This window comes from Arachis stenosperma, chromosome 5 (genome assembly GCF_014773155.1).
Source record: "Arachis stenosperma cultivar V10309 chromosome 5, arast.V10309.gnm1.PFL2, whole genome shotgun sequence".
NCBI lineage: Eukaryota > Viridiplantae > Streptophyta > Magnoliopsida > Fabales > Fabaceae > Arachis > Arachis stenosperma.
Genome location: NC_080381.1, coordinates 124,880,373 through 124,892,450, shown reverse-complemented (window position 1 = coordinate 124,892,450; position 12,078 = coordinate 124,880,373). Strand labels below are relative to the sequence as shown.

At 33.7% G+C, this 12,078-nt stretch overlaps 1 protein-coding gene across 1 annotated transcript; it reads right to left on the bottom strand.

The window, feature by feature from the left end:
• Nucleotides 1-2,890: 2,890 nt before the first annotated feature.
• Nucleotides 2,891-4,169, bottom strand: LOC130983022 (uncharacterized protein At3g17950-like). The gene is made up of 2 exons (XM_057907189.1): nt 3,877-4,169; nt 2,891-3,630 (listed from the first exon to the last, which is right to left on the bottom strand). The coding sequence occupies exons 1-2, from the start codon at nt 3,958-3,960 to the stop codon at nt 3,118-3,120; spliced, it is 597 nt and encodes a 198-aa protein (XP_057763172.1). The 5' UTR covers nt 3,961-4,169; the 3' UTR covers nt 2,891-3,117.
• Nucleotides 4,170-12,078: the final 7,909 nt, after the last annotated feature.

The following is a 12,078-nucleotide window of genomic DNA, read 5'->3' as shown; positions in this document are numbered from 1 at the left end:
CCAATCTTTTTTTGGGACATTCTCTTGTTCTAATACATGGTGGAATTTGAAGCTCATTAATATCTTCCAACGAAACATCTTCATGCAATAACAAACATTTTTCATTACTTTTGGCTTTATAGTCTTGCATCTTAACCATCGCACTATCATATGTGCAGTGCAAAATCGCCATCAACTCCTCAGATTTTGATGCAAATTCACAAATATTGTATGACCAAAACACCAAATCATCAACTCTCCTACTTCTTGGCTCCAATAAAGGCTCGTCGTGGTTGCTCTTGATATGTGTGTGCTTTCTCTTTTCATTCTTACTCCATCGTTCCAATATATATCTTGGTGCTACTTTATCCACCCACTCAAAGCTTAACGCGCTTAGAGAATAATGGCACAATATGTCTCTTGACTCAAATAATAAGCACTGGCATTTTACTTTGCGTGATATCGCATCATATATAACCACAAACTTATTAAATGTTGCGTTTGAAACATGTTCTATAACTTTATATGTCGTAAAACCTAGAGAGGACTCTGTTGATCTTGTGATGCAATTCAGTTTTCCTCTAAATTGTGCTTGAACTTTTCAAAACTTTTTGTGAGTATACACATGCTGAAATTGAGCTTCTATTGATGATTTGTTTGCACAAGGGATTAGAAATCGGCAGCACAATATTGTCTCTTTTTTTGCTCTCTACTTCCTAGGCAATTATCATATTGTTTCACAAAATGGATCAATGAGCTATTGCGCGTAATAAACTTGTTAAAAAATGCATGCATGCTCTCACTCCTTTGTGTGCTTCTCATCCTAGCCCAAAAGTGGTGATCAAGATTAACTGGGATCTACAAATAACGATCTTCAAAAGCTCTAAAAATTGATAACATACGTAAATCAGAACCCAAATGCACCGAAACGTATACTGCTTTGCATCTTTATTACAGAAGCAAAATACATAAATATCCAATTAATTATAGTAAATCCACCCTTACCTGAAAGCCACTTATTATCTCCAATATCATACTTCATAAGAAAATCATTTCGATTTCTATCAAATGCATCTTTTGTAAAAGAATTTCAAACAACATGACTCATCTCTTGTTCTATTTCTTCATGTCTCTTTTAGCCATTTAATTTCTATGTAATCTTCTTCATAATATGTTAAATGCACCACCTGTGAATTGTTGTGGGGATACAACTCTTAATAGCCCTTTGCATTGATGCACATTGATCGGTAAGAATGCCTTTTGAAGCCTTTGCACCCATGCAACGAAGCCAACATTCAAATAACTATTGGAATGATTGAATATCCTCATTTTTCATAAGAGCATATCTGAGAAGTATAGAATGACCATGGTGATTCACACCAACAAAAGAATCAAAAACCAAATTATCCTGAAGTCAAAAATGCAGAAACAAAATTAGGATTGTACCGACACAAGAATCTAATATGCATCGAAACTTGTTTCACAGAGCGCATAAACCAAAACAACAAAAATACGTGTTTGTATTATAAGTGGTGTCAAATAAAATAACATCTCCAAAATACTCACAAGCAACCTTGCTTCTTGCATCAGCCTAAAAAATATTTTTGATTGAGTGATCAACCTCAAGTTCAAGCTCATAAAAGAAGTTCTGATTCTTCTCTTTAATTCTTAACAAGTATTTCCCAAATTCTTTAGTTTCATCTAGTTCAGAAACATTATGGACTTTTCTCGTAATGTAATTTCTCACATCTTTTTCAATAAAACTTAATTCGCAATGACTCTCTGCTGCTGAGACAAATGATTGATATGTTTTACTTGGTCTAGCTCCATCTTCATCATTATTCTCAATTGTAAGGCGTACAAACATGCTTAAATGCTTGTGTTGTTTAAAGATCTCTGCTTGATTTGGAAAACATAGATGTGAATGATGCAAAATAACTTTTGAAATAATTCAAAAAGCAACTTTCTTCAATATATGTATATAAATTCTTGTAGGACAATTTAAATCAGCTAAGGGATTTGTCTTCTGAGTTGGAGATATGTTCGATTTCTATTTTTCCTCTCTGTTATATGTAATCAATTGGTTCTTAATTTTGTTTTCTTTCTTATTTGTGTTCCTAATTTTGGTAGAAAAATCTATAAGTTTAGAATAATTTTTGTAGAATTTTTTAACTTCTTCAAGTGTGTTAAAAGTCATTCCAATTTTTGACACAACTACTCATCAACATCACACATAAACTAAAAAAATACCGAAAATAGTTATGCATTAAACCAAGTTGTCTTTCATAATGCACCGAAACTAGGAACGAAACAAATTAATCGAAATGACAATTCAAAACTCCTACATTACATTAAAAATCAATCATTCAACAATGAAAATTAATTTTCATAAACAAAAATAAAATTATTCAACTACAAAAGCATCAATTATTAACAAACTCCATTAATTAAGTTCAAACCAAACCTCATCCATCTGAATCAATTCAAAATAATAATCCAATTAGCTTTGATTCAACTGACAGTCTAAACTTGCATCATTCATCGTTTTCGAAAATGAAATACCTAATTAAATCTGATTTTACTGCTTGATTTAAAAAAAATTGATCTAAATCTTTAAATCAAATCAAACAAAATTAATCATGAATGAACAGACCATAGAGAACAAATAAAATGCAGAGAACAAAGAAAAAGAAGAGAATGAAATAAACGCAAAAAATACAGAAAATATTGGAAAAAAAATAAAATATGCAAAAAAAAAAAAAGCAGTTATATATAGTGAAGAGTTTAGTTAACTGAAAATAGTGACGCGTGAATGTAAATTAAATTATACCGATAAAATTTAGTTGAATAATTAACTTAGTTGTAGAGCATTGTCAATTAAAAAAATAAATGACAAGAAGGTCGACCACTTTATGTATGTGTAGTAACATTGAGATATACATGGTAACATGAAAAGTAGATAAAGAAAAAATTTCCCAAAAGCAGAAACATGCTTTTTTGCACGTAAACCACAGGCAAAAATAATCTCTACACCAATTAGCCAACAACCAAACAATCCCCACCAAAAATAATTTAAAAGAAGAGGAAGTAATTTTATTAACAATAAAATAAAATTAAAGGCCTTTGATGATTTGATCCTTATCCTGCGCCGCCGCTACAGATCCCGGCCAGCGAAACTGGAAACCTATTGCACAGACTCCCCGCAGCCACCGCTGCGCCATCGTCGTCGACGTTAGCCTCCGGCGGAAGAACCCTACCGTCGGCAAACAGAACCCTCCCTCCGTTTCTCTGCTGGCCGCCACCGGCTGGTGCCACTATCCCCTCAAGCTCCGCCGCCGCGCCGTAGAATTCAACATCGCCGAACCTCCGCTCCACCTCAAGAAAATCTCCGAGCGACGCTGGGCCGGAGTCGCCGTCCCTGCAGAGCTGCCACCACCTCCTCCGCCGTTCCGCCACCGCGGCAGCTGAAGCATTCGCTGTCTTCTTCTTCTTCTTGGACGCGGCTGCGGCGGCTCGCCTCGATCCCGCTGCTGCTTCCGCCGGCGATTCGCGGCGGTGCTGCGACGGAGCTCTGAATGCAATGGCTGGGAAGCTCACTCCCATTAGAGTACCCAATGTGGTGCTTCTATCATGAAAAAACGACCCTGTGGACTATCATTCAAAACCCCGGCAAAAAGAAAAAAAAAACTTTCAAATTAATTCATGATAAAGTTGAGAAATTTATGAAATTTGTAAACATGGGGTGTAGAAAGGATAAGATTTTTAAGCAATCTGAGAATTCAAGTTGTGAGTTTTTTGTTTTTTGTTTTTTTGTTTTTTTTTTTTCATTTTGCAGTATGATGACGATGATGAAGATATGAACGTGGATGTGGATACAAAATTGAAAATGTTAAGTACCTCAGTGTCAAGATCAGAAGAGGAAATGGAAGAGTTGGTGGGTGAAGATGGTGGTGGCACCAATTCAGCGGCTGGATCTAGCATTGTTTTGATGCCTTGATGGGTTTGGAGGTTTTTAAGGGAATTCTAATAGTTGAGATTTAATGATTTATGGCTCTGTCAACTGTCATGTAATAATGTAGAAGGGGATTTGATTGGTGTGGAATTTTCTGAGGTTTGCTAGTTTTGTAAATGAAGAAATAAGGATGCAAGCGTCTTGCTAGGGAATCAAAGAAAAAGAGGAGTGTGTTTGAAATGATTAATGCAAGCTAGATGGGTCATGGGTTTTTCAGCTTTGGGAGAATGATGTCAAGAACAGGTTTTAGTATTATCACTATCGATGTTGGGTAAAGGGTCGTGCAAAAAGGATGATTGTTTCAAATAAAACCAACTTGTGTTTTTAAAAAAAAAAACTAAATAATTTGTACATTTAAAATATGAGTTTAATTTTAATGGATTGATATTATAAAATATTTTATATAATTACATTTGATTTTTTAGATGATCATTCATGTGGTTAATGTAAAAGGTAGTTATTTTTAGGGTTAAATATTTTTTTTTTGTCCTTAACGTCTAAGCTCAAAATCAAAATCGTCCCTAATCTTTTTTTCTTATTAAAATCATTCCTAACATTACAAAATGTTATAAAATTGTCCTTTTTTTATCTCAATTTTATTTTTTAACCAAATTACCCTTAACTATTAATAAGAAAAATAAAAAACATATTAAAAAATAAAAACATAACCCAACCCCACCACACCCCACTCCATCGGCCCATCCCAATCCTCATCCCCATCTCCTTAACAAAAAAAATTAAACCCCATCCCACCATGATCATCACCCCCATCCCCTTCCCCTTAACAAAAAAAATTAAACCTCATCCCACCATGATCATCACTTTCCATTAACCTTCCCTTCCTCGTTAACATTCTCATTAACACTCCATAAAATCATCAACAGAATTCTTTTTCCCTCCTCTTCCATCACCACCACTACCACCACCACCATAAAGTAGAGCCTTTTTTTTCAATATCTTCAAATTCCAGAATGGTTAAAAGCTCCTAAACGGAAGGGCAAGTAGTGAATCCTTCAAGGGTACCTCTCTCATGTACGGTTGGAAGAGAAAGGTGGTGACTTTTTCAATCACAATTATGGTAGAGAACAGAGGATTTCGTAGAATAGAGCAGAAAAATTGTAGCAAGAGTCACAGAGAAGAGTGCGTATAGAGCTTCGCTGAATCTGCTCCATCTCTCTTTCTACGCCATACTCCCTCACTTCCTTCAGAAGCTACAAACTCTTCCCTTAGCTACGGCACCTCACGCTACGGTTACCTTCCGCACCACGACGACGACATGGTTCCAGCTCCGCCGCAACTTCAACAGGGAGAACCGGTTAGAGCAGAAAACAGAGAAGCTCGCGGATTTGCTGAATGAGGCGAAGGCAAAGAAGAAGAAAGAGGCGCTGATGGAGCTGAAGCGAGTGGTGAAGGACCTACAGCAAGGACAAATTCCCCCAACCCATTTCAGTTCATCGGATGCTCCGAACCCCCCAATCGTTCCTCCTACTTCAACTGTAAAGTGGTGGTGTTTTACTGTTTTAGGGGGGTTTTGGGTTCATTTTCGTTCCTCTTTTTTTCGTTCTTCCTTTTTTTTTGAAGAACATAAACATCATTTTTTTAAATTTTTTAAATTTTTGTGGTTGCTGATTTTGGATTTGAAGTGCGATTGATGATTGTTGAACTGTTGCCAAATTTAAAATTTTTAGTGATTTATTTTGTGGTTGTTGTCGCTGCTGAATTTGCTATTGTTGAATTTGCTAAATTTGTTGTTGTTGCTGCTGAAAAAGAGAAGAAAAACTGTTGTTGCTGAATTTAGTTGTTGCTGTTGCTGAAGGAGAGAAGAAGAATTGGGGTTTTTTAGGTTGTAACGTTGAAAATGATTTTAATAAGAAAAAAAGGTCGGGGACGATTTTGATTTTGACCTAAGACCTTAGGGACGAAAAAAGTATTTAACCCTTATTTTTACTAATGTGGCGTGACGTAATTGAATACACGTGTAGAACTACTTTACACTAACAATATATCAAAATTAAATTCTTAAAATTAAATTCTTAAAATACACACACACATATATATATATATATATATATATATATATATATATATATATATATGTATGTATATATATATGTATGTATATATATATATACATACACCAACTCTATTAGGTAACCAACTAGGGGTGCAGTTAATTAATAAACAAAAGATGTCTATTAAGGAAAAAAACAGCACCATAACTTAAGAATCACCCTAATTTCACTTTCAGTAAAAAAAAATCACAAAAAAACAAAAAAAATATCCGAAACGTAACAAAAAGAAACATTCAAAACCTAACAAAAAATATATCTAAAATCATTAAAAAAATCTAAAACCTAACAAAACGAGACATAAAAAAATATTTAAAAAAAGAACATCCAAACATTAAGAAAAGAAACATCTAAAATTAGTAAAAAAAAAAAAACCCAAAACCCAAACATAAGAAATATCCAAAACTTAAGAAAAAAATCCAAAACATATAACAAAAATATCTCCGAAATCTAGGAGAAAGTAACATTCAAAACTAGTGAAAAGAATCATCCAAAACGTAAAAGAAGAAGAAAAATAATAATTCAAAACTTTGGAGGAAGAAGAGGAGAAAGAGGAGGAGGAGGGTGCGATATCGTGGGACGACGAGTTGCAAGGGAAAAACTTATAAAACCAAACATAATGTAACACATGAACGACGGTGCTGCTCTTTCGAACAGCCTGCAGAAATGACAAATTATGAAACCAAACAGAATGTAGCACAGAAAGCATAGAGATGGCGAAAAGGTCTAGCATGCGTGGCAACAAGATCAGCTAGAAGGGGTTGACGACAAGAGGAGTTCAACGTGGAGAGTCCAACAGCACAGCAAGAGGTGTGGCGCAATGTTGTGGCATTCGGGGTCTCTCTCTCGCACTCATAATTATAAAAACCAAATCGAACCAGTCAATTCAATCGAAAAATTGAATCTTTATTCAGTTCGGTTTAATGTCCTTAACTGTTTAAAATAAAAAATCAGTCAAACTCATTTGAACTGATGAGAACCACAACTATTTTACAAAAATGCTACAAGGTGCCAAACCTTGGACCTCAGCAATGCATGGACATGACTCCACCACTAGGCCAACTATCATCTTATTACATAGTGTGTTTATAATTTTATATATTCAATACTTAGTGCAACTTAAAATAAAATTTGTTATATATATTTGTTCATATAATATATATTATATAAAAACTCATATTATATTATAATTTATATATAATTTAATTAATTCAAATTTAAGTTATATTAAATATTAATTTTATTTTTTAATAATAATATTATATTTTATTTTTATTATTAATATTTTTTATTATAATTTTATATATTTATTTTATTAGAATTTATATAATTATTAAAATAAATATTAAACATTTTAAATTGTTATATATTAAAATATTAATAAATATATGTATTTTAATTTTTAATTTTATATTTTTTATTTACGTGAGACTGATTCTATCGATTCAACCAATAAATTATCGATTAAGGCTGAAGTGATCTTTTTTTAATTCTCTCTAAAAGGTTCACTTTTAAGAGTCATGTTAAGGCTGGAGTGATCTTTTTTCAACTTTTTCTGAAAAGTTCACTTTTTATGAGTCATGTTAAGACTCGGGTGATCTTTTTCCAAAAAAAAAAAATAGATGGTGCAAAAATAAAATTGACTCCTCCAAAAAAAGACAAAAATAACAGTAAATGGTTAAATTTGTCTTTAAAAGATTGAATTAATACTCAAATTGGTCCCTGAAATTTGACCCCGACTCAATTTAGCCCTTTTGGTTTCAATTGACTCAAATTGTATCCTGAAATTTTGACCCGCACCTCAAATTGGCCCTTCTTATGTTTTCCGTCACCGGAGAGCTGACCTGGCAATTTTAAATGACACCTGGCAGTATCAAAACGACGCCGTTTTACTATTGGCGCCGAAATGCTTAGAACGACGTCGTTGACATGAAAAAAGGGGTTAAATGAAATCTAAACAGTAACCACTTTTGAAGTGAAACCCAATTGACCCTTTCTCTTCCTTCTCTTCCCGTCGTATACTTCCCTTCCCTTCAGAGAAGCACCATGGGTGTCTCAGTAATGGAGGTTTGAAAATTTTCTTACTTGGTTCGCTCTCCATTGTGAAGATTAATTAACTGGGAGTCATCTTTTAAAAAACAGGTTAGTAACAAAAACGCTGCTCTCAACTTTCATGTTCTGTTTTTTCTCAAAATGTTGGTTGTGGGTTGTTTTCAATTTTTTCAGTCCACTTCATCAGTATAACTTTGGGAGAATGTGGTTGATTATGGTTGTTGATGATAATAGAGTTTTTGTTTGTTAGGGTTTAATTTTTTTGCATGTGTGTGACTGTGATCAACTGAATCGTTCAGTTCTTTGTCCATTTGAGCGGTCTTTGATTCTTCATATTCTATTTTAAAGTAACAAATTTACTCCTTCATATCCCACTACTAATGAACACACCTGACAAGTTTGCTTTCATGTGTTTCCTTGTTTCTTCTTGTACTATTGTTTACAAGAGTACTGATATAGTGTAAAGAGAGTACTGCATTATGTAATGATCATAACAAGAATATAATTTTGATTAAAAAATCCTATTTTTATACATGAACTTTAAAGGTGTGATTACTAGTTGGAATCTTTGAGGGAAGGAATGACTTACTGATTAAAGTGGAGTCTATTTTATTTATCAAGAACCCTTCCTTTAAAATAACAATTTTACTCCTTCATATCCCACTACTAATGAACACACCTGACAAGTTTGCTTTCATGTGTTTTCTTGTACTATTATTTGCAAGAGTACGAATATAGTGGAAAGGGAGTACTGCATTATGTAATGATCATAACAAGAATATAATTTTGATAAAAAAATCCTATTTTAATACATGAACTTTGAAGGTGTGATTACTAGTTGGAATCTTTGAGGGAATGAATGACTTAATGATTAAAGTGTAGTCTATTTTATTTATCAAGAACCCTTCTCTTAAGCTGTTAAATGGGAAATGAAATAGATTTTTTTTGCTTCTGGTGTCTGAATTACTCTGCCATTAATTATCCTTGTAAAAAGCATAATCCTTCATGTTTAGGTATTTCAGACACTTGTGACGGTTAGTTATGTAATTGATTGTGTGAAGATTTTAATTTCTTTGTTCTATTTTGGCAATCAGTTGTGAAAAATATTTGCCCTTTTATTTTCTTGTCATTTTTTTAAGATGGTGATGAAGAGCCATCTAGTGTTAAGTAGTCAAAAATTGAAACCAAGTTGAAGAGGAAATACAAAGAATTCACATGTACTTACTGTGGTACGAGAGGGCATACAAAGAGAAGTTGCTCTCATAGGAAAGCTGATGACCTTGCTAGTGCCCTTGTTAGTGCAGCAGCGGCTGTAGTTGCAAAAGAAAAAGGTTCTAAGGCTGGAGAGACTAGAGATCCAGCAAATGCTGCTACTAGTAACACTCAAGTTGCTGAGATTAATGAAAATGCTCCATTAGCACCAGGGGAAGGTGTTGATGATGCAAATGCTTCAGAGATTGATCTCATCCAACCCACTTACTCACAACCAGAAAATCAGGAACAGGTAGTGATTGGTTTCTAATATTTGATTAACTGTTAACTGGTTTGTATTGGTTTATAATACATGAGTAAATGTTGGGTAGATCCAATTGATTGATACTATTTTAATAATATATTGACTGGTTTTTATTGGACTGTATTGGTCACTAATTCTGTTAACAATTTCAACAGGTCCCTCCATCAGACCCACCTCCACCTCCACAACAGGTCACAAGGCCTGACAAGCTGCAATCGAAGAGGAAAAAAATTTTCAATGTGGACCCAATGCAAGGAGCAAGTTCTGGGACAGCTGCACGCTTGGCAGAGTTTATGACATTCGTCCCCACCCCGGGCTTCAAACCACCAACAACAAAATAGAAAACGATTTGCAATGTTGATTGGAAGTTGTGTAGAACATATTTTGTAAAGAGCATTTGATCAAACTATGCTCATTTGATATTTTGTTACTATGTTATGTAGAGTAATCTGTTTTGGTTTAGGATATTTGAAACTATGTTATTTAGGGTATTTGAAATATGATACAGATACTGCTATTGCTAATGCTGTGATATTGACAATGATTAATGACTTTGAATTACTTAATGAATTACTTATTTCTGGATCCTCTGTCAAGTGCAAGAACCACAAAAGGTTCTATTAGATTTTCTTTTGTAACTAATGGAAGTGCATACTACATATATCATTATCAGAGCCAGCTCTTGATTTGTCTTCATATACAGACTCAAAACAGCTTGACCAATTTGAATAAACTATGCTCTTCTGATACTTATTTGGTCATAAGTTATACCTCATCTTTTGTATAATCTCACTTTTAAAGAATTTTTACAAGATATATCATTACCAAGAGAACATAAAATTTCATTTCTATTTTGTCATTAAATACATAACAATGCTTCATTCACATAACTAACATCATAGTTACATATATTTCATCCCACCTAATCCATAAGCTACAATCACAATTCCAAAAATAATAACAAACACAGACAACATAATATTCCACATTTTTAATATTCTAATTTCAGCTTTAACTGCACTAATTTTCCATCCCAGAGATATTTTCCAATGGTCTTCACTAACTGAACTTTCATTTCTGCCAACTATGGCTTCTTCTTCTTCAACATCTGCCCATTTAAAAAAGCCACACCATCTCTTACCAGTAGTCTACAACACCAAAAATCCAAAAGAAAAAAAAAATTGAGAGGAAGAACAACTACAAAACCAACAAGCATTTGAGAAATAAGACACACAATCAGCTTGCAACAATTTAACCAACTTACATTATAGTTAGAACATCCATAGAATGGTCTTTCTGGATTGGAATCTGTCCCAGACCATCGAAGAATAGGACGCAACCCACAACCGCACCAATGCGGAACCTTTCCACCTCTGTCACCTCTGTCACGGTGTGCATTCTTCACCCACCCACCATGCGAACGAGCTCTACTAGAGCTACCTGAGCCTTGGCTGCTGCTTCCCAACATTCTTCTCAACTCTTCGAGACACTCTTGCGATTTGGGGAAATTTGGACTTCTAGGTTTTATTTAAAATTTTTAGGGGTTAAATTGATGCCTTCAAACATTTTGCCATGTCATCTAACTGCAAGGGTGCCAGGTGTCAACGAAAATTGACAGCTCAGCTTTCCGGTGACGGAAAACGCCAGAAGGGCCAATTTGAGGCGCGGGTCAAAATTTCAAGGTACAATTTGAGTCAATTGAAACCAAAAGGGCTAAATTGAGTCGGGGGTCAAATTTCAGGGGCCAATTTGAGTATTAACTCTTAAAAGATTACTTATTTTTTAAATTGGTCTCCAAAACTTTTTTTTAATTAAAATAACTCTTCAAAGATTTTAACTTAGTTATATTAATCTTTCTGTCACTTTCATTACTGACAGTGTCAAAATTTGCTAATATGACACGTTAAGTGATCCCATACTGACTACAACACCCACGTGACAGTCTTAATTAATTGTTAATATGATAAGTTTTTTGCAATTAGATCAAATCAATTTCAAGTTAAAGGACCTTAAAGCATTGAAATCTCTTAATTTGGAATTAATTTGATCTAATTTCGTAAATTTATCATCTTAGTAGTCAATTAAGATTGTCAGGTGTATGTTGTTATGTCACTTAACGTATCATATTAACAAACTATGACGCCATGAGCAACAGAAGTAACAAAAGGACTAATGAACTAACTTAAATATTATGAAGGACAAATTTGATTGAAAAAATGTTTTAAAGACCAATTTAAAGAGTGAATGATTTTTCAAGAATGAATTTGACCATTTATTCTAAGAATTGGATAATAAAACAAAAATGATCATATTTGTAATTAAATTTTTGCCATCTCTTTTCTATATTCCTTTTTTAATTCTTTTTACACCTACAAGGCTACAATATAATGTAAGTATTTAGGATATGGCTATACAAATAACAGGAATTCTTTTGCACAAATTTTGATCAA